Source organism: Cololabis saira, chromosome 6, assembly GCF_033807715.1.
Source record: "Cololabis saira isolate AMF1-May2022 chromosome 6, fColSai1.1, whole genome shotgun sequence".
NCBI classification, from domain to species: domain Eukaryota; kingdom Metazoa; phylum Chordata; class Actinopteri; order Beloniformes; family Belonidae; genus Cololabis; species Cololabis saira.
In genome coordinates, this window is record NC_084592.1 from 32,331,343 (window position 1) to 32,355,777 (window position 24,435).

The window sequence follows — 24,435 nt, forward strand, 5'->3', positions numbered from 1 at the left end:
TAGTTCTGCCTTAACTTTTGAATGGTTTGACATAGAAATTCGTGGGTGGTGTCATTTCTGATATGCTTATGGGGGACGGTGGCCATGAGTGCGAGGGCCCGTTCAGCGCTGCTTGCAGCTTTAATTCTTATTTGTATTTTTATCTTTATTTTTCATCTTTATATGGGTGTTTGGTTTTTGGGGTGTTTGATTTGTAAATGACAGTGCTGTGTGAGTGAGATGGAGATGTCAATTTCCCCGAGGGAACCTCCCAAAGGGATTAATAAAGTTGTCTGAATCTGAATCTGACTGTGCACCTCCGTTCCGACTCGCCTCTGACGAGAGCGTGAATGTAAATTTCAATTGGAGGAATGCAGGAGCTGCCGAGTGTGGCGGGCTGCCTCACTTCCCTGAAGACCTGAAAGCAGTGAGGTAAATTGGAGCTTTCAGCATTCACAGAATCGAACTCAATGAACCCTGCTAAGTCTGAAGATTAATGAGCGGGAGCCTTTGCTAAACAAGCACATCGATTTAGAACACAGTGATGCACGTTCACTTAAACACCAGACTACCATGACAAAGCAGCAAAACATGTAAAGTCACAATACTCTTATTTCTTTATTGAATTGTTATTGACCCCTGAGGCTAGATTAAAAGGCCACAGTTCATTTGTGCCTCGTCTAGCTCCTCATTCTGACAGACAACAGAATACGACATGTACCCCCCCCCCCCATAATTCAAAGTTTACATGGCCTTTCACATACTGACAAAGTTTCAAGATGTACACAACTCATTTACATTACTTTAAACTATCAAAAATAAAAAATGAAAAGAGAAAGATTCTTGCTAAACCAAAGAGCTCAGTTTTGCTCACATATTCCAGGGTCAGACCATTTTCACTATCATCATTTTGGTCTCCAGACGTTTAAATCAAGCAGATGGACCAGCTGGTACAAGACTGACCCCACTCCCGTCTGTAAAGTGATATGACGACCCCTGTGAGCCTGAAATCTAGACGAGCTCTAGTAAAGCAGGGATCCATATTCAGCCCAGGACCAAACTCCTTCCTTCATCTTGGTCCACAACATACAACACGGATATTCAAATGCAAGAATAAATTCATTCAAAAGATTGGGTTTCTTCTTCTTTTTTGTCCAGGTCTGGGACACACTGAGGTAACAGACAGTAATAAATTATGCAGTTGATTTAAAAAAGAAAAAAAAATCCATTAATTATACAAAAACATTTGAATTAAACACATTCAGCTTTTTTTCCTCTCTTTTTTTAATCCTCCACCGTCCAGTCTGTTGCTTCATTGCTCATTGATCAGTACTTAAATATTTAGAGTCTGTCTCTGGAAACTCCTGCGAGGTCCCTTTAACGCGAGGATTAGCGCTGTGCTCCTTTAACATGGGTTCCACTTCCTGGCAAGGGTGATTGTGTATGCCATTCAGTAAATTACATTTATTATAAGCAACCTTTAAAGTCAAAACAGGGTGATTTTCTTTTTTTATTACAGTTTTAATGATTAAATCCCAAATTACTTCAGCTTTGCTACAATCATCGCCAAGGCAACAGGCGTACGCAGGCACACACGGCTGCAACTCTAATCAGCTGTTGGCTTGCTTGGCTCTTACATTCAGATCATTTTCACTGTGCCTTTCAGCTCACTTACAGATTTGAAAAGAAAGCAACATGCCAATAGGAAAGTCAGAAATTGTATTAAAAGTGCAAAAATGTATTCCTTCAAGAGTCTGTATGAATCCAGACAGGAAAGTTGTCCTCCAAAAACTTTAGTCCGATAACAGTACAAGCCATTTCATAGGTTATTAAATTGTACATTCCCCATCCACGTCATCACGATGAACACAGACGCACTGAAAGCTCTGTTCAGTGGGAGGTTTCTCTACATCTAACACGGTCTGTAGTTTTTGTGGATGAACATGGCTTCAAGCCCGAGGAGCGTCACGCTGCTACGGTCATGCACATTTTGTAGCACTGACATGTTCCCAGGGCTCCAGTATTGTTGCGCCCACGTCTTACTGAGGATAATCTTATCAGTCCTGAATTCACGGGTGACGTCAGAAAAGCCCCTGGATTGAAATAAAGTGACATCACATTATTTTGGTCAGTGGCCAGTGTAAATCAGCTTCTGAGCCCATTTCATTTATGGAGCATGAAGCTATTATTATCCCTCATCTTTTCTGTTTAATTAACCATTTCTACAAGATTCTTGGTAAATCTGCAGTGAGTTTGTCTACATGGCCACTTATGAGATATATTTGTATTGTTTTGTACACTTTGAGATATATATATATAAAAAAAGACAAGAAGTTAGTATGTTAAAGAAGGAAATACATATGAGGACTTGCATTCATACAGTACTGTTCATGGATTCCGCTCGTAACGCCACTGACAACGACCCAAGAGGCAACCAAACAACCTTCAGTTACAATGAAAAACATCGTTTCTTGCATACCGTTTGTGTACATATGGGAAAGTAATCCTTAAGTGTTTGTAAACACGGTCTTGAACAAATCAGTGTTAGTACAAACACCGTTACTCAAATTCAGGATAATCACAATCTTAAAAACACTTAACAGCTGACATGACTGCATCACATTTCTTTCACTTGAAACAACTCTCTGCCAACCGATACTGGATAACAAAACCAGAGTGACCACATAGTAAATGCTATGCTATACTCACGGTACATGCAGTCCACTCATCAACATCACAACATCCACAGACACCACCAGAACCACCACTCGTATTCACCTACTCTACTTGCAAGTCATCCACTCAGAGACAAATATCTGGGGATCAAAGGGGCTTTTCTTCCACAAACGGTTGCCATGTGACAAGAGAAACCTGAAGAACAGCAGGGTGCTGTTGTCTGCGGGATATTAGGTAGCACTTTATTCCCTTTTCCTTCACTTTTTTTAATAAGACAAAAGTTTTCTCATCTCTGGCTTTTCCCGAAAAAGGTTTGTCATCTTGTGCCACGCATTTAACACTCAGTTCAAAAATCACATCCATTCTGATGACCAAGTAGTTCAGGGATTGGATACATAAAAGGAGAGGGATCAAAAATCCTTCAAGAGGGGGGGGCACAGCGCTCCGAGGCGTTGACGTCTGAGAGACACCAGTCCAAAGTTTGAGATTCCTTTCAGCCTCGCTTTGTTCCTCTGTATCCATCCAACTGTTCGGTGACCACCTCCCCTCCTGTTTGTGCTCCAGTAGTTTAACACTGCTGAGGAGTTCCCTGACATCCAAATGTTGTGTTGATGTGCGTGTTGGTTTGTATGTGAATGTTATGAATAATAAACAAGGCGAGGGAGGTCACAATATGGCGCAGTGGAACCTGTGAGAACCCGTGGAACGTTCTGCTCTCCACTTCATCTTCTTTTTCTTCTTCTGGTTTCGCTCTGGGACTTGTTGTCTGCAGGTAGGGGAATGAAAAACACAAGTAGCCAGTTTTATTGAATAAGTAACATAGACGGAATTACCAAATTATCAGGCAAAGCTACAGACAAAAAAAACAACTAAATTAATGATATTTTCTTGGACAATACATAAACAAAATGAAAGCATTCTCAATCTTTTCTAAATGTGTTCCTGAGTGGCTGCATGATGGACTGGGCCTGCCCTTTTTCCCCACAGTGACAGCTGGGAAAGTCTCAAGCAGCCCCTACAACCCGAAACAGGATGAAAGGAATCCAGAAAACGCATGAATCGATGGCTGATTTCAGTAGCGCCTCTTCTACATCATAGCCAGCAGCAGCTGAAAATATCATTTACAAGTCTACATTTAAAAAAGAAAAGGCTACTTTTGCACAGCTATCTTAGATGTTTAATTCTTAACTGATGCATCCTAGACAGGTTGTATCCCCATGTTTTTATACTTGCAGGTGGCTCTTAGAAAAACTGATGTTAGTCTTTGCAAGGACTGAATACATGTATTTGTTTGATAATAGTAATAAAAAAAGAATAATAATCATCATAATAATGATAATAATAACTTGCCATTTCACCTTAGCAAATCAATACAATATCTAATTCCTAGAGAATTTAAAAAAGTATATTTTTGAAAGGGAGCAACCAGTTCTACTTCCGACCACAAGAGTGCAGTGTTGATTCATGCAGCAGTTCTCAGATCAGCTGGTCTGTCAAAGAAACCTCCGCCTGTGTTTGCCCGACCTTAACAAGAGGGTCAAGTTGACTTGAAAGCTTTTTCTTATCTTAATTCAATTTTTTTTAAATTGTAACTACAATACTCTGTGATGCAATGTGATGAGAACACATGAACTGAAGTACCAAATAGCCATTTTTTGGAGAAAATCTTTGGAACAGCGGGAGTTTGACTCCTGCAGACCCACATTACAACAGGGTAATTGTGGTCTTTGCCTGAGGCCTTATACATTTATTCCACCATCTTTCCATGACCTCATGAAGTTTTCCTATGAGGTCAAAGAAGACTGCTGTGAAAAGATCAGATATTTGGTTGTACACAGACCTTTCTATCCCTCATGTACCCTAAAATACCAGTCCACTGCTACTCTATATGTGGGGACCGTTATATTAAAAGTACCAATAAAAATGTATTCAGTCCCAGACAGAGTGCGTTTCACACGCAGGTGCAGCAACTGCCAGAATCTCTGTTTATTTAATAATTACACAATGATTATATAGATCATCATAGCCTGCTTCATCAAGGGGGGGTCCCTGGGGTCAGCTCACAATCTAATGATAAGACCTTTGCATAAGCTACAAATCTACTTGAAAACAGGAATATCATGTTTTGTGTATGTGTACGTACGGTTATGTGTAACATATGGAGAAGTGCACGGTATAAGTGTGCACCTGACGTGTGTGGATATGAGTATGTGTGCATGACTGTGGTGTGACACAGCATCATTTAAAAAAGGCCACTCAGACATCAGAAAATATATTTTCCCATGAATACGCCACATTTTGTCAAGGGGTCCTCACAACGAAACTTAACAGAGGATATAACCAAACAGAAGCTATGTCCCTAAACCAAATTCTTCTGAAATTACAAGTCAAGACAGGAAATGTCTTGACTTGTAAAGTCCTCATAGAAGAGGATTTTCATTCCTCTTCCACTGTTTTTTCCTTCCTAAAAGTAAGCTGACTGGCCTCACATTGCCAGAACTACACTCCCTCAATGCCTCCAACATCTTTAAAGGAGGACAAAAAAATAAGGGTCACCCACAATCAAAGTGTGTGGGAAAAGAAATGTACATCACATCAGACTGTATTTTCATTTGGAAGTAATTGTCTCATTCCATCAACCACGGACTTTTCTCATTTTCTTTAAGTAACAATCTTGACATCTTTGTAAGAAATATTGCATAAATGTAAAGTGCAAGTGAACTCAAAGTTACCTTATAACTCGGACAAGTTCATGAAAGGCTTTATCCACGTTCATCGGGGGATCCTTGGCACTGGTTTCAATATAAGTTATCTGAGGAAACATGAATACATATCCCAAACTGAATGAGCAAAATGCATTATGTTTCAACTCTCTTCAACCCTTAGAAAACAAAACAACAACAACAAAAACTCCAACTGTAGCAAATCAATAGTGGACATCAAGTTCCACACTGGTCACCTGCAACTGGAATTAAAGCAACCTAGCAGTCAAAGAAAGGAGAGAGATTAGTCAACAGCTGATACCAGGAAGAGTGTGAAGTAGTTGAGATCTGACCAACACGGCATGAATGACATTTAAAAGAAAAGAAAAATGAAATAATTCAATGAGCAAACTCACTACAGAAAGAAAACTGACGGAACAAGGTCACTTAACAGGAGACGGGACCGCTACAATACTTGACTGATCACCAATGAGAAATGTATTCACCACCAAAAATATACGTTAGACAAAATTTAAGAAAACTAGAATGCCAGGTAAATATCAGCATTAGAATTTGAACCAAGTTTCAAACTTTTTAATAGTACTAATAGTGCATTGAACTTTAGTTGTTGATGCAAACACCTGGAGTTGTGGACATGGCTTTCCCATACTATTCCTCATCTCAGGGCATTGCTTTTACTAAAAACACATTTAGAACCTAAATTCCATGTATACTTCTTTATCCAACATGTTTCACAGTGGATAACAATAATTCAAGATTGTATAGTTTATTTAATTGTAGACACTTTCTTGGCAACAACTGGAACCATTTCTAGGTAATATTCTCAAAAATGTCCAATCACAAAGAGAAGCAGGACTATAAAAGATACAGTTTCTCTCAGAACAATGTTACTGGTATTCTTGCTGGATGTTTTGCTGCCGATAAAGGGGCCGACAGTCTTCATAGATTGTTCTTGGATCTGCACAAAATACCTGCAGATGATCTGCAGATTTGTTTCCAAGTCTGAACAAAAGGCTGTATTTGCTGGCCATTATATCTTGTCACTTCAGTACCTCAGTCGAGATATATTGTTAAAAACTGTTTCCATATTTAAAGTTTTATATTAAAAGATACCTCTAATTTTTAAAAAGGACATTCTAAAGTACTAAAGACACAAAACTTCAATTTCACTGATGTCACCCATACTAAGAGGTATTTTTATAAATGAGTTTCGGCAGTGTAGCATATTTATAATTTATATTGGACTACTACACATTCAATTTGCCCACTTTTGTCTCGTAGGAAAACTGTAAGTCTATAAAAGTTTATTAAGGCCACGTTTACACGTAGCCGGGTATTTACAAAAACGGATATTTTCCCCTCTCCGTTTTCAAAAATATCCTCGTTTACACGGACTCGCATGAAAACGCTGGTAACATCATGCCAGCCAATCAGAATCCTGGAAAAAACAAACAAATGACACGTGTACCCTACGCCGTAAGCTCTGCGTCGATTTAACGCGGGACCATAATTCAGGCTTTACTTCCAAGACAGAGAGTCTGAGAGAATTTAAAAACAGGTAAAATAAAAGAAAATATTGACGGTGGCCAAACAAATTGTAAACACAGGTTGCACTCATGACGCTGCTGGTGACGTTTCTGTCGCATAATGTGACGTAAATCTCCGTTTTCCTCCGTTTTATCTGTTTAGACGCAAACGTGAAAACGGAGTTTTTGAAAATCTCCACTTTGGCCGGAGTTTTCAGAAATGATCGTTTTCGGGGGCTTTGACCTCCGTTTCCGTGTAAACGAACGGCCAAAACGCATGAAAACGCCTCCGTTTTTGCCCCGTGTAAACGGGGCCTAAGAGTAATTGCATTGCCTTTTAAATTTTTTTTTTTTACTCAAGTACTCGGGTTTTTAGTGTCTCCGTGATAAGCTGTTGCTCACTTGGTAAAAACAAATCACACATCTGCTCCATTTCGGCATCAGTAAATCTACAGCCAACTTCCACAAAAAGTGAAAGTGTGGTCCCATGATCAGTTCCACCTGGTCTGACATCTCTGACAGCGCATATGCAGCACGCAGACAAGCACATACACAAAAATAAATAGTACTGCGCACACCCATCAGTGTGTGTTGATTGCTACTTACATTATGTTTGGCAGCCATCTCCTGGCCCTGCTCTGATGTGACTTTTCTCAGATGGACCAAGTCTACTTTGTTTGCCACCAGCACCATGGGGAAGGCCTCCCTGAGAGTCAGAGGAAATGCATTCATTTTGAGATACTGCATATATTCAATTACTTTTCTAACCTCCCGCTTGAACGCAATTACACTAAAAAAGGAGAAAGATTTCTGTGCTACAGAAATAGCATTTGAGGTGTCACATTTCCCAAACACGTCAATCTTGTGGAAAAATTGTTTACAGTTTGAGCAACACCACATCAACACAAACAAGCAACTTGCTCAGTCCAATCTTCTATTTTTGGTTTCATTTCAGACTCCCTTTACTACTATTATTGCCTGTCGTCTGTTACTGTCAGTGAGCAGATGCTTCTCTTCTCCCGCAACGTCTCCAAACAAAACCAATAGTATTTTTGGAAACAACCCTGATGATGTGCAAAGTGTGTACTGTTTAACATAAGGTAAAGAGATGGATGAGATCTTACATCACTTTTATCCAGAATAAAATTATCAAGATCTTGGTGTTAACTGAACCACATTGCTGGCTCAGAAAAGCTTAAACCAATCTGACAGAAGCTCTGGCAATCCCAGATGAACCACACATCATATACACACGCTGGAGCAATCACAGTCCCAGAGATATATTATTCTAAGTTTAGTTAGCATTACTAGTCTGAAAAGTGTGCAGACAAATTTAAAGTTGCAAAGACATTACAAGAAGAGCTGTAAACAGGTTTTTGGCTATACCAAAATGTACATTTGTTACATCTGACAGAGTTGGTTCCTCTTTTGTCAGCTTTGACTTGCTAAATTTATCACACCAATTTGTGGCACCATGGTTGATGCATTAGACATTTTAGGTTCTTTCCACTCAGTAACAGTGACCAGCTGTTCAGCCTCTCTCTCTGGTAAAACATATCTTGCCTAATAAAATGCTCCAACAGTACATAACCTAGCTCTCTTGAATAAGACCAAACTAACTCAGACAGTATTGATTTATGATAATATTACAGTATTAAGATTTTGTCACATACAAAGTATTCTGTCCTCAGCTGAGTTCATTTCACTTTAGCAGCATTACAATAAGCTGACAACCACCCAAAAATGATCACAATGACATGCCTGTATGAGATTCAACTCTGAGGGTTAAGGAGAATGAGGAGCTTATTGAAGAACACCACCTTCAAGGGCTTCTCCTAGTGTGACAAAGCTTGAAGTAACATAACAGCTGACAGATGGGTGGGTAGGCCCAGTGACACCACGTCACGCCACACTGTCAACTTACACATGTTCCAGCTCATGATGGCAAATCTCCTACTTTGATGCATCCTTTGTGGTCTTTGTTACATACTAAGCCCATGCAAACCAAGTCCAAATCATTCCTCAAAAAATCTTTTTGCTGCCTTCTCTGCATCGTGAGGCAAAGCTGTTGAATCCTACCTGTCTTTGACCCGCAGTATGAGTTGATGAAATCGGTCCACATGTTCAAAGCTTGCCTTGTCTGTGACAGAGAAGACGATGAGGAATCCGTCTCCTGTCCTCATATACTGCTCCCTCATTGCACTGAACTCCTCTTGCCCCGCCGTGTCCAGCACTGGGAAGAGGTAAGGGTACAAATGCATCACTGCATACAATATACTCCCGTTTTCAGATCTTATTGAACTTCACCTGCTTTGTACACTGTCTGGCCAAAAAGTCCCACAGTTATTTTGTCAGATCAGTTTATGGGGAGTGAAAAAAACCCATTCAGAAAACCTATTTCTGTATTAATTGTTCACCAATATCTTGAATTGATTATATTAAGAATTGGAAAATCACATCCCACTCTTAGTGAGATTAAGCTCTGGACTCTGGGGGGCCAGTCCATGTTTGAATGTAATGTCTCATGCTCCATTAACCCCTCTTTCATAATTTGACACTGATGAAGCCTGGTTTCAACTACTATATTTTCCGCACAATAAGGCGCACTTAAAATCCTTAATTAAAAAATCTGCAGTGCGCCCTATAATCCGGGGAGCCTTATGTATGAATTTTGTTGAGCTTACTTGAACCAGTTTTATGTGGTACACTGCACTCAAAATCTTTCAAAATATTTTAGTGTGACTTTGTTAGCAACGAAGCCGCTCAGCTTGATTGATTGTCGGACCATTCAGCTGACACATTAAAGTCGGCCCTTGGTGGGATACGGATTGCAACGTCAGACAACGTTAGATAACTAACGAATTACTGCTGGCAAGCAACCATCATCCAACATCTAGTCAATGTTACCTTACTATAGTTAGACGTCAAGCCAACGTTAGTTTTTAGAGTAAACCAAATTTTCAAATCTATATCATAATTCAGTTATAATCAAATGTTGGAATACAGTGGTGTTCCAACCTCACACTAACTTCAGGTGATGAACCAATCAGAGAACAGGACGTAGTACGACTCTTACCTCCGCCACTTTTTATTTGTGGATTCGTGGAAGATGAATGATTTAAAATGTGACAGTATTTTTCTGTATTAGTTATTGTGAATGAGTTGAATAAAGTTCGATTTACCTGACCGTTTTGTTTCGCTTTATAAATCTTTTATCATGCGCCTTATAACCCGGTGCACTTTATGTATGAAAATAGATCCGTTCATTGATATAGCACCTTATAATGCGGTGCCCCTAATGGTCCGCTAAATACGGTATGTTTACACGACAAGTAATAATTCAAATAACTAGACTTATTCTCAATATGACTATACTGCTAGTAAGATGTTTGTGTGAGCTACTTTTACAATATCAATTTCACAATCCAGGTCTATGCATTAAAAGTGTAGAGCTAATTAATGACATTCACTTCCACAACTAAAATAAAAAACTACAACCCATTCTAATGTACTTTAAGCCTCAGCATACATATACAATCGTTTTTGTTTTAGCTGTGCACATTCCTGTGAAAACACATACATTCTGCAGATAAGCAGAACTCAGCATGTCTATATGTGCATGTACATTGAAACATTTGCAGGATTATCTCAGCGTGAACTCGATAGTGATGGACACGTCTAATTTTGACAAAAATAAAGACAGTCATTCCAACTCACCATCCAATATCGCCCACTGTCCATCTATTTCTGTATGTTTTAGATAAGAGTCCTCGATTGTGGGATCGTAGTCTGGTACGAAAATCTTCTGGAAAAACTGGATTGTTAGAGCACTTTTCCCAACACCACCATCCCCCACCACTACCAGCTTGTATGTTGGTAGGTTGTCACTTGGCACAGCACTGGTCGCCATGGTTACCTTGACAGTGGTGGCAAAAGGTGGGAAGTAGGCTATTAAGTGGCTGCTGTACACACCTGGCCTAAAACAGAGGACAGAAAGAGGGGGAGGAAAGAAGGACGGGAGAGAGACACACAAAAGGAAGAGAGAAAGAGGGAAAAGAGGATTGACAAAGAAGGGAGGGAGTACAAGAGAAGGGTTAAGGCTTTTTTTGCAGCTGCTAGCTCATCACCATGGAGACAACAGATCATAGCCTAGAATTGCAGATCAGAGCAGAAAGATGGAGGGGGGGGTGACTAAAGCAAATCCAAAGATGCACTCTGAGCAAAACCAGAATGAATGACAACTATGTAAGGAAAAGTTTGAATGTTTAACACATCATATGTCTTCTATTATATGTTATTCTATTGCTGATAATGGAACAAATGCAAATATAGTTGTCATATCATTCTTTTTGAACCAACTCAAAAATGCAACTTATCAGCATGTATGTCCTGTAGGCTATCATCAGGCTCTGGCAAGAACATAATCAGAAATGATTAATTATTCACTCGTTCAGGGTTATTTTCTCCCCACTGCAACTAGTCTTAGTAATACCGTTATATTTTCTGGCAAATACAGAGAATAGATTCATATTTTAGTTAAAGCAGCACAATGTAACTTTCAGCTTTTGTTGAGTTTGGCGGCTCCTTTGGACAAAAGCGGTAGTGCTTTACCAGAAAGAACACTACATTTCCCATGAGCACCAGCGCGTACTGGCGGAAAGATCCTGATCTCCCGTCGCGTGCATTTGTTTTGATAGTGAATGAACGGGACAGACTTTCAAAACCACTTTTCTGTTTTCAGCAGTCGTTTGCAGGATGGATAGCGAAGAGGTAATGTATCTATTTTTGGCTAAACAATATAATATGACAATGTTGAAAATCACTAAGTTCAACTTGGTTTTATTAGTGAAGTCACCCCCGCCCCCCTGTGCTTTTTCAGCGAGATAATGCGCCCTACAAACTCATACGCTAGTCCAACATACTTACTGACAAAATAAAAAAATACTTTATAACCTGTGAATAACTGAATGCCCATTCCTTATATTTTGCAGATCAGCCCTGCACAATTTTACAGTTCTCAGGAAAAATACTAGAAATGTTCTATACATTTTCTTTGCATTGCATTCTTTCCTCTATTGTATTATTATTTTATAAAGTTTCCTCATTGCGAATTAAACAATTTTATGATCATTATTATTCTGTGTCTGTTGTTGATATTGTCAGTAATTTAGAATTACCAAAACCACGCCAGCGAAGTGAACGCCGGGCCAATGTTTATTCTTGTCCGGGCATTTAGCTTGTTACTCTCCCGCTTTCTTTTTTCACCTCCTCCGATAAAACTTTTATTTTCTTCGTTTTTTTTCGCTGCTTCGGCCATGATACCAGCTTCTGCTAAGCTCTGCGCTCCACGTCCCGCCCAGCTTTCGTCTCGACTACGAATCGGGAAGGAGGGGTGAAGTGAGAAAAAATAAGTTTTGTGCCCTGAAGATGCCCTGGGTTCCCAAAACACAGCTTTAGTTTTAGTCAGCCGCGCACCTGCTGTTTATTATAGCAAATGCCTGTTTTTCTGTGAGAAAGGGCCTGGTTCGCACGGGATTTTGGGTCCCGTGGGAGCCGAAACTTGTTTTGAGAGCTTGCGGACGGGGGGGCGAATAGGTCTTCCCCCCCCCCTCCGCAAGGTGCTGAGGGAGAGGTATAAAAGACAGGGAAACCGGAAGTATAGCCAGAGTCGGCCGTGGGTTCTTGCAAAACGCCCGGCGCAGGGTTTTTTCCTTGGCTTATTCAAAATCGGACTGCAGGGCTCTCCAGTTTCGTGTCGAGGTAAGAAGGCCTTAAAAACCCTTGTACTTGTGTGATGATTGCAACTGTGATGATTGCTGCTGTTTTGCGGGGGATAGCTTGTAGCGTAATCCTAGCAAACAAGTGATATTGTGTGTACTGCCGAGTTGTGGGGGGTAATTCGACACTTATCCTAGCAAACGGGTAGTTTTGTGGATGTCTTCTATGTACTGCTTGCTTCTTGCTAATAAATGTATTCATATTTCATAGCAAAGAAGAGGTGTGTGTGTGTGTGATTCATTTTGGTGCAGCCGACCACTCCTAGAACCTAATTAAGATTTCTCCCAAAACAAGGGGGAAGTGACGTATGCCATAAAGGAGTCAAAGCCGTAAAAATGTGTAGTTTTTTAGTGTGGCAAGGTTCCTACCATGCACCTCAAAGTTACATAGTGCCAGTGAAGGCGATACAGACCCCTCAGACCATGACAGAGGTGTCATTAAACCTGTTGGAAGTTGATGTACCATCACAATGACTCTGGAAATATTATATTAAGGTGGAAAAGTTACATAGTGCTGCTTTAAATATGATGTGCTTTTTCATATTTGGCTTTATTATTGCATATTAAAAGGAAGACTCGTTGGTTCCACACACACACACACACACACACACACACACACACACACACACACACACACACACACACACACACACACACACACACACACACACACACACACACACACACACACACACACACACACACACACACACACACACACACACACACACACACACACACACACACACACACACACACACACACACACACACACACACACACACACACACACACACACACACACACACTCCTACTTTTACCTAGCTCCCATCAGACCCTAAACAACCTTGTATCAGCAAGTCAGCAGCAGAACAATAAAACGGCAGCTTGGGCAATGCAGGCTTCAAGGAAGAATTTTCTGATGAATTCTGATCCTTCTCAGTCTTATTAAAGCTGACTTTCTAAGGCCTGGCAAACTATTTTAAATGTAAAGCATTCCCCTGGAAAACTACAAAAATGTTTGAGGCAGTTACAGGAAATGAAACAGTATTTTTCACTCGCTATCACCAGGGATACTGGCCCTGGTGCAAGCTGTCTTACCAAGATACAGGCACAAACTGGTTAAATGCAAATCTTGTCTAGAATCAGAAACTAGGCTAATGTTATTACATCTTCTTACTATTCCAATATAACAGACAGCAAACAGTGACATATGATGGATCAAAGAGAGATGGATTACTGTAGCTTGTAATTATGGCTTGTTCAAAATAAAAATAAAGCTCTTGGAACACTACAAGACGTTTTCCAAACAAGTTAGGGCTGATCAGAAAGGTCTACAGGAACATTCATTTCTGTTATCTCATCAATTTTACCATAAAAGCTTTAATAACCACAAAAAAGTGTCACAAAAAAGAGAAGAACAGAAGAGATAAATAAATGTAAAAGGTGAAATAAAGCTGATTTACAACTGATGTTGAGTCACTACCAACGGCAACATTTTTTTATGGTTCATTTCCTCTTTCATGTAAATACATCTTTGGACTGGCAGTCCTGAATCAGACCAGAATGCACTCAGGAATGTCACTAAAGTCTATAATAACACTGAAATTGCAACACAATTTAGTCTACAAGTGGACATGCGAATGGGCACTTATCGTTATTACATTTCCTTTTGTTTTTAAACCACCTTCCATGAGTAACCGCGTCAACAGATGAATTGTTTACGACCAGAAGCAGGTGATCCAGATATCAAGAAGCCATATTATATAAGACTACAATCCCAAATCCCCAACAAGTTGAAGAGTCGTCGTCGTGGATGTGGAGCAGAAGCTAAGCAGAGGAAAACCAAGTTTAAACCAGTGCATCCAAATGTGATCATCGGTGTAACGTCTGGTCTCTCGCAAATAAGATGGATGAGCTTGAAGCGCTGACAAGGACAAATCTGCAATGCAGTATCATGTGTTTCACCAAGACGTGCCTCTGCAGGAGCATATCCCCTTCAGCATCTCTGCCCATCTTTCAGATGATACGGGCAGACAAAGACTTGAAGTGAATTGGGAAAAGCAAGGGCGGTGGAACTGCAGTGCTCGTGAACAACAGGTAGGGCAATCCAGGATATGCTACTGTGAAACATTGTTTCTGCAGCCCAGATACTGAACTGTTGCTTGTGAGTTTTCATCCTTTTTTAATAAGAGTTCACCAGTGTCATTGCAGTGGCAGTTTACATCCCACCATCAGCTGGTACAGATTAGAGTACTAGAGAGAGAGAGAGTGGCGACAACTCCGTTCACTGCAATGGTTCAGTTTTTTCACAGCAATGGCGGAGCATGGAGCCCCTCGGAAGTTCCCGGAAGTTAGCGCAAGCTAACTGCTGCTCAATGTATTTCAATGGAGGAGCTGGTAGGAGCAACACTTGTTCGAGGTAAAACGTTTAAAGAATTACATTTTGGTATCAGTGGGGCATCGGAATTAAATTGACACGAGTAATGAATTATGTTGGCGTATTTTCTCCGTATAGATTAGAGGATTTAGGGAATATTAACAGGTAAAAGGTTTAGGCTAGCACACTAGATAACCATAACAACCCGTGCAACAGACTGATAACTGTAGATTCTGCTCTCTGAACAGGCTATAACAACCCTGTCCATTTATACTAGTAGCAAGGTTAATGTGTAGGGAGTGCGATTGCAGTTATACATCAATTTATTTATTTATTTATTTTTTTAAATATCATTTAGGCTGCGGAATGACAGGTAAAGCTTATGAGGATGGTCTCCTAATGTCTCTCAACACTGCATTGCACTGACTTGACTGTGGTTCTGTTTAATGTAATTCATGTCATTACTGTGGTGTGTATTGGACAACTTGATTTCTTTTTTTTTTTTTTTTCAAGAGATCATTATACTATTATAACTGGGCAAACAACCAAATCACGTAAAAGCTACTAGGTGTGTGAGTCTACTGTGTACTGTTGTAGTTCTGATACTTGTATTTCCTCTCCTGGGTTGCAGGAGGAGGGCAGAGTCCAGACAGAAGCAGAGAGACAGCAGAGCATCACTCTCTGCCCTGGTCCAGCCCTGTCCTGAAGCAGCTTCAGCTGTTCTGTTCCAGCCTGATATTCAACTTTGTTTAGGTCTTGCTACCATTAACATCTTTTGTTTGTTTCCTCTCATTTTTTCCCTCCAGTTTGCAACCTAACTCCCCTTGGTTTGTTCATTGTTTTCCTGTTCTTTTTTCTATTTTTTTAATAAAAAAAAAGGCTAAAATTTCCTACTGGTCTGGTATTTAAAAGGGTGCAAAAGTGCAAATGCATTGTTTGAATGTGATTACCTCACGTACGTATGTATGTATGTATGTATGTATGTATATACATACATACACACACACACACACACACACACACACACACACACACACACACACACACACACACACACACACACACACACACACACACACACACACACACACACACACACACACACACACACACACACACACACAGTATCAAGGACAACATAGCAGAAATGAGACAGTCTTCAGTGCGTTGGGAAAAAAGGACTGTGATTTACTATGCATCCATCAGTAGAGTAAGTTTGATAAGCAAGAACAGGTAAATAGTGATAGAACTCAATTTATTTGCAATGAATTCAAATATTAGAATACAGTTATTATGCTGTTGCAAGTCCAAACTTATTGTGTGTAGTCAATTGACAAATCATTGTGGGTCACCTGTTAGTCTGCCTAACTCTGAAAGTTAAAAAAAAAAAGAGAGAAAATATTGGTTTAGTAAAGGTAACAGATTTAGAAGTTAACATAAGCATATATAATTATAAAGGTATAGGTAACAATAGGTAGCAAATGGTAGAATTCAGTTTATTTGCAATTAATTCAAATTCATTTTTAATTTGACAATTATGCTGTTGGGAATCCAGATTTATTGTTAATCACCTGTTATCCTGCCTCACTCAAGTCTGAAACTTCAAAAAAAGGAAGTATCACACGTGTAAATGTACAGAATTTACATGGTTTAGCAAAGAGACAACAGGTCAAAGCAATTAACACAAGCATACAGTATATCTTACATTTATAAGGAAGAATAGGTAACAGTTAAACAGTGATAGAACTAGATAGAATTTAATTTATTTTCCACTGATTTCTTATTAGAACACATTGATTATATATGTTGTGAGTCAGGCTTATTGTGTAGTAGGAAAATCACTGTCATCTGTCACTCTACCTCACTCACGTCTTAAAGGTGACCTATTATGGCATTTAATGTATATTTTAAACAGGCCTTGAATGTCTTAAAAACAATCTAAAGCTTGTTTTTTCTACATAAATCATAAATCCAGCCTGTGGGCCCTGTCACTAGTTTTACCGCTTCTAACCTCTTTTTCTGCGCCTCATTTTTAGGGAAGGGGGGGGTATGATAATGAGGCTCTGTGCTGATTGGCTCCCTGAATAACGTGTAGCAGGGGAGGAGAATAAACCTTGCTCCGCCAGAGCAGCCCGAGCCTGTAAATTATCACAACACTGAATTTTCACAAATGGCAACTTTATTGTTAAAAAAATAAAATATGAGTTGTATATAAATAACATTTATGCACTATTTAAGCCGGATCTACCCGGCGGATGCTGAACGCTGGCCCCAGAGCCACGCCGGGCGCCCGGGAGCAGCGCGCATCACCGCGGCTTTAACGGGGGAATCTGACCGGTTCCGACCGGCCAGGACCGCAGGAACCCGCCTGGACTGATAGCAGGGACTCCCGGGGACCGACCAGCGGAATTTCAGCCGGGTCTGCCCGGCGGATGCTGCGCGACGGGCGCCGCAACCCCACGGCCGGCGCACAGATCGCTCCGGGGCGCATCCGCTGCGCATCGCCCGTTACTGGAGATCAAACCGACAGATTTGCCTGAAAATCTCGGAAGGTGAAGTTGGTCCGACCTGGGACAGACCCCCAAGGACCCAGCTCCCAAATCACCCGGGAACCTGGATGATTTAACCCGGATCCGCTCGGCCGCGGCGCCGCGTCCGACTGGCTGAAGGAAGCGCCGCTCCAGCAGCGGAGAGAGCTGGTTGTGGGCGTGGTTTCAGCAGCGGAGGCTGAACCTATGGAAATGGGCGCCTATGGTGACGTCACCATAGGCGCAGATTCAGAATGGCTCAAAAAAAGGTCACGTGACACTGGGGGACTCCGTCCGGCGGGGGTCAGAGACCCTGCAGAATTTCATGGTATTTTGTCTCCCCTGTGCTGGCAGGGTGAGGGGAGACCACTTTATATATGTTAAAACAAGAAAAAACGTGTTTTTCATAATAGGTCCCCTTTAAGTTTAAAATCAACAGATATATTACGATTGTATTGTTGTTGTCAAAGAATGTACAGGTTTAGTAAACTTAACAGAGTTCAAATCAATTAACATAAGCATAAAAATATTCCAAAGCGAAACATTTATTGACATTCTTTACTGATTGTCGTGGTTTTCCTCAAGTTTTTGAATTGCCCGCCAGCACTTCCGGGAACTTTGGGAGCGCTACATGGACCACGTGATCGGCCAGCTTTTTGAACTTCCGTTGTCGCCACTCTCTCTCTCTCTAGTACTCTAGTACAGATGCTGCGTGTGATGTCATCAGCTCTGCTGTTGCTAAGCTACAGACACAACAACTCAGCACTTCTGTAGCTCTCACTGGTGATTTCAACCATGTCTCTCTGTGTGCCACATTGCCAACATTTTGACAATTTGTCAAGGGTTCCACCAGAGAAAACAAAACATTGGATTTGTTTTATGCAAACGTCAGTTCCATACAGTTAGTCTGCACGACCTGCTCTCAACAAGACGGATCATAATCCGTCTCTTGCCTCCACCTACAAACCCATCACAGAGAGGTAACCTGTGATCAAAAGAACTGTGACGAGGTGGTCACAGTTTGCTGAAGAAACTCTGCGGGGATGTTTTGAGGCTACAGACTGGGATGCAATCTGTAAACTACACAGCGATGATATCAACACCATGACTGATTGTGTGACTGACAACTTCTGTTTAGGATATGTACCACAGGTTTTCAAAGTCGCAGTAATTAAACCTTTACTTAAAAAACCTTCTCTTGACCCAGACACCTTAGCTAATTATAGACCAATTTCCAACCTTCCATTTGTGTCTAAAATTCTGGAAAAGGCAGTTTCAAGCCAGTTATGTGACTATTTGTATAGAAATGATCTGTTTGAAGTCTTTCAGTCAGGGTTCAGAATGCATCATAGCACAGAGACAGCACTTGTTCGAGTCACGAATGACCTCCTTATGGCCTCAGATAAGGGATTAGTGTCCATACTGGTTCTACTGGACCTCAGTGCTGCTTTTGACACTATAGATCATGGCATTTTACTGCACAGGTTAGAGCATGTTGTTGGGATTAAAGGGACAGCTCTATGTTGGTTTAAATCATACCTATCTGACAGGTTCCAGTTTGTTCATGTACATGAGGTTTCTTCAGAACAGTCAAGGGTCTGTTATGGTGTTCCGCAGGGTTCAGTGCTAGGGCCAATCTTGTTCAGTTTATACATGCAGCCGTTGGGAAGTATAATCCAGAATCACGGCATACAATTTCATTGTTATGCTGATGATACGCAGCTCTATTTGTCTATGAAGCCGGATGAAACAGAACCGTTAGTTAAACTTCAGGCATGTCTTAGGGACATCAAGGACTGGATGTCCAGAAATTTCCTGCTTCTAAATTCAGATAAAACAGAGGTTATTATTCTTGGTCCAGAGCATCTTAGGAAGGGATTAGATGGTGTTGCGATGGCTTCCAGTGCAACTGTGAGAAATCTTGGTGTTATTTTCGATCAGGATTTGTCGTTTAAACCATATGTCAATCAGGTTTGTAAAATAGCCTTTTTCCATCTCCGTAATATTGCAAAGATTAGGAAAATCCTCTCACAGAGTGATGCAGAAAAACTAGTTCATGCGTTTGTATCTTCTAGACTAGATTACTGTAATGTGTTGTTAGCAGGATGTCCAAGTAATTTGCTGAATAGGCTCCAGCTGATCCAAAATGCAGCAGCACGAGTACTGACAGGAATTAGCAGGAGAGACCACGTCTCTCCAGTGTTAGCGTCGCTCCATTGGTTACCCGTAAAATTCAGAATCCAATTTAAAATTTTATTACTTGCGTATAAAGCCCAAAACGGCTTAGCTCCGCATTATTTGCAAGACCTGATAGTGCCTTATGTTCCTGTCAGAGCTCTCCGTTCTCAGAGTGCAGGTTTACTCGTAGTTCCTAGAGTATCTAAATGTAGATTTGGAGGGCGGGCGTTCTGCTATCAGGCGCCACTACTATGGAACCAACTTCCAATCTGGGTTAAGGGGGCTGACACCACCTCCACCTTTAAAACTAAACTTAAAACATTTCTGTTTAGTAAAGCCTATAGTTAGTGTTTAGTAAACCTCTAGCTGGTGTTGGTAAATCTCTAGGTAGTGTAAACTTTAGTGTGTCAGAGTTGCTCCTGTGGTTTCTTGTGCTGGCCCCCCCTTCTCCTCCCTTTTCTCTCTTTTGTCCATGTTGCAGCATCCTTTGCCGGACACCGGAACCTGCAGTGTGGGAGTGAGGGGGGCAGGGTAACGGCCCCTTTTGGGCGGGGGAGAATGTTCGTCCCTCAAGACTCCTCTCCCTGGCCCTGCCCCTTCTCAACCTTTCCCCGACCCTGCACCCCAACCTGGGACTTGATGATTGGGCCGGAGCTTCGGGAGCTGCGTGCTGGCCTGCAGTCCCCACCCCTGGTCATCCCGTTGCTGGCCCCCCCTTCTCCTCCCTTTTCTCTCTTTTGTCCTGCAGGTGGCCGTGGGTGGCTTGTAGCTTGCATTACGGAGCACAAGTCTTTTCCTGACCCTGCACCCCAACCTGGGACTTGCTGATTGGGCCGGAGCTTCGGGAGCTGTGTGCTGGCCTGCGGTCCCCACCCCCGGTCATCCCGTTGCTGCTTCCACCTGCCTGCTGTGCTGTTGCCGTCCCTGACCCACCAGTCTGGCCCTCGGCAGGAGGGTCCCCCCTGATGAGCCTGGTCCTGCTCAAGGTTTCTTCCCTCCTAAAGGGGAGTTTTTCCTTGCCACTGTTTGGCTTAAGGTTTTTCTCCCACTAGGGGAGTTTTTACCTGCCATTGTTTATGTAATAACTGCTCGGGGGTCATGTTCTGGGTATGGGTCTCTGTAAAGCGTCTAGAGACAACTCTGTTGTATTAGACGCTATATAAATAAAATTGAATTGAATTGAATTGTGTGGACATCATCCCCACAAGAACAGTGAGGTACTTTCCAAATAGGGCTGTTCGATTAATCGATTTTAAATCGTAATCGCGATTATGTAATTAGAACGATGTTAAAACGTGAAACTCGTAAAATCGATTTTTTTCACTTTTTTTTTTTTTTACCTTGTCTGCACACATATTAATGATTGATACCATATTAATGATTGATGGAAATACCTCTCAATACCTGCGACAAGTGCCCCATCGGAGAGGCTCTTTAGTGTAGGAGGGGGCGTTGTAACATGCCACCGGACATCCCTCAAGCCAGATGCGGTAGACCGGCTCGTGTTCCTTGCAAAAAACTTGCAAATGTGAATAGCAAATGTAATGACTGACATTACACACCTCTACCTACTTCATGGGTTGCATTATTATTTAGCATGCAAAGACCCAGTTTAGTTTAATTAGAAAATGTCTTGTTTTATTTAATTGGAAATATAACTTACTGTATGTTTGCAAGTGCTGATTTGCTGATTTTGTTTTCAGAGATAAAACTTTATATTTTATTATATTTTTTAAACTTATTTTACAGAGATTTGCACTTTATTCATTCATTTTTGGTTTAATAAGAGCAAAGTTTGCACTTAAAGCCCAATGGGGCAAATGTTCAATAAAAAAAACAGCATATTTGAAATCATTTCTTCGCCTTTTGTCAATTCACAAAATAATCGTAATCGAAAATCGGATTTTGAGAGAAAAAAAAAAAAAAAAATCGAGATTTTATTTTTGGGCAAAATTGAACAGCCCTATTTCCAAATAATAAACACTGTATCACCAGTGACCTGGAAGAGCTCCATAAACAAGAAAAAGAGACCCTTGAGTGAGGGAAACTTAAGAGACTTATTCAGGTCAAGATTAGAGAGAACACGGAGGTGTACAGGAGGAGCTGGAGAACAAGCTCTAGCAGAGCAACGTGAGAGAAGTGGTCTGGGATAAAGAAGATCACAGGCTTCAAACAGAAGGAGGACCAGATGGAAGTCTTGACAGAGGCAATGAACTGAACAATTGTTCCAACAGGTTTATTTCAGAAATAAGACCACCTCCAGCCAAACAGACCTCCCATCCTCCCTTGACCCACAGCTTCCCTGCCACACCTCAACTGTCTGATCTTCCACCTCAGTCATGGATCTTGCTGCTGCAGCTTCAGTGTTTTTTCCTACCACATCAGGATATGCAGGGCCCCCTTCCCCTTCCACCATCCAACCCACATTTCTTCATAAAAGATATCAGAAATCACAGGTGGATGCCTCCACAATCACCTGGGTTACTGACTACCTGACAAACAGAACACAGTTTGTGAGAATGAATGGTTGTGTGTCTGACCAGGTGTTCAGCACAGGAGCACCACAATGGACTGTACTCTAACCTTACCCCTTTACACTGCTCTTTAAAAAAACACCTCAGACCTCCAGTACGGGTCAGAGTCCTGTCATCTGCAGAAATACTCAGATGATTATGTAGTTGTGGGGTGTATCAGTGATGGACAAGAGACTCAGTGCAGAGAACTGCTGGACCGTTTTGTGGGTGTGGGAGCTATCATCTAATATGGAAGGTGAACAAGACAAAGGAGATGACTGTGGATTTTAGGAGAACCAGGATTAAGTAAAATTATTTTTACATCATGGGAGAAGAAATGGAGGTGGAAGAGTGTGAATACCCCAGTGTTCAGCGGGACAGCAGACTGGACTGGAGATACAACACTGATGCCAATCATAAGAAAGGACAACACAGACTTTACTTCTTTGGGAAGCTTAGGTCCTACTCCTTAAGCGTTTGCAGCAAGATGTGGTACATATTCTATAAGTCTGTTGTGGAGAGTGCAATCTTATCTGCAGTCATCTGTTGGGGGAGCAGCATCAGAGCCAGTGACTTAAAGAAACTGAACAAACTGATAAAGAAGGCTGGCTCTGTTCTGAAGCCTCTAGAGCTAAAGGGGAATACTTCATAAACTGAAGAATATCATGGACAGCCCTGAGCATCCACTTCACAACACAGTTACATGTATACAGCAACAGACCATCTTCAACAAGACTACCACTCCCCAGATCTTTCCTGCCCACAGCAATAAACCTTAACAATGAATCCTTAACAATGAATCTTTAAAAATACTTAAATAATGACCAGCACAAGAATGAATTTCCCTTTGGGGATAAATAAAGTAATATAATTGAATAGAAGTGTGAAAAGCAACCCTTAAATTAGTGTGTTGAGGACAGACCATGAGTTTAAATAATATATGTATACATCGTTTCATGTCATTGTGTGATTTGACTACATGCACAATAATAAGATAATGACTGTTGCATTGTTGGTTCCATATTAAAGTCTGGTTTTGTGGTAGACTGAAGATAGAGAACCTTTTTAAAGGCAGTCTTTTGTCAATGCATGTTTGTTTACCGTTTTGTAGCTGATAAAATACATCACCAATTCCACAAAGTTGGGACACTATAAACTGTAAATAAAATCTAGAACAAAATGTAAAGTGCAAGATTCGAACATTTTAAATCGATATATAAAATTGATATTGAGTCATATATGTAAGCTGCTCATTCCATAGGTAATAATGCACCCCCATATCCAGAAATGCAGACTTGAACTGAGCGCTGCCAAGCTAGATGAGCCCTCATCTCTTCAGTCTGGACGATGTGGTTTTCACACTTTCCAAAAAGAATTTAAAAAATCCCCAAAAAAATCTGACCACTGGGCAATGTTCCCTCTAATTTTTCATGTATCTGGGCACACACACAAGCTCCCTGAGCAAACTGAGGACGACTGTGAGCAACATCACATATGCACGCTTTATTTTTAAGTATCTCATTACACTTAAAACAAGACTAGTCACTGGAAAAAACAACAATTTTCACCTGTTTCAAGTAAATTTTCACTTGAAATAAGTAGAAAAATCTGCCATTGGGACAAGATTTATCTTCTCATTACAAGCAAAAAAGTCTTGTTCCACTGGCAGATTTTTCTACTTATTTTAAGTGAAAATCTACTTGAAACAGGTGAAAATTTCGACTTTTTTCTCAAAATTTTGAGAAAAAAAATCGAAATGTCGAGAAAAAAAGTTTTGAGAAAAAAGTCAAAATTTAGAGAAAAAAAGTCAAAATGTCCAGAGAAAAGTTGAGATTTTGAGGAAAAAAAAGTCAAAAATTTTATGAAAAAAGTTGAAATGTTGACAAAATTTTGTTTTAATTGACCATTTTCACCTGTTTCAAGTCAATTTTCACTTGAAATAAGTAGAAAAATCTGCTAGTGGAACAATATTTTTGCTTGTAATGAGAAGATAAATCTTGTCCCACTGGCAGATTTTTCTACTTATTTCAAGTGAAAATTTACTTGAAACAGGTGAAAATTGTCAAATAAGTTATTTTTCTGGTGTTATTTTTCTGGTGTTATTTTTCTGGTGATGACTCTAAATGTTGAAATAGCAGTAAAACCACATTCATTG

General features: G+C 40.7%; 1 protein-coding gene across 2 annotated transcripts in view; it reads right to left on the minus strand.

The window, feature by feature from the left end:
- Window positions 1–454: 454 nt before the first annotated feature.
- The window catches only part of LOC133446132 (ras-related protein M-Ras), a 45,538-nt gene continuing 21,557 nt past the window's right edge, over window positions 455–24,435 (minus strand). Inside the window, exons 2-6 of one of the 2 annotated variants that reach the window (XM_061723965.1) lie at window positions 10,622–10,881; window positions 8,984–9,137; window positions 7,511–7,610; window positions 5,388–5,467; window positions 455–3,421 (exon numbers count right to left, since the gene is read on the minus strand). In XM_061723965.1, the coding sequence (XP_061579949.1) occupies window positions 3,322–3,421; window positions 5,388–5,467; window positions 7,511–7,610; window positions 8,984–9,137; window positions 10,622–10,814 (627 nt within the window). In that variant the 5' untranslated portion in view covers window positions 10,815–10,881 and the 3' untranslated portion in view covers window positions 455–3,321. The remainder of the gene's footprint in view (window positions 3,422–5,387; window positions 5,468–7,510; window positions 7,611–8,983; window positions 9,138–10,621; window positions 10,882–24,435) is intronic. The other variant, XM_061723964.1, reaches the window with a different exon arrangement.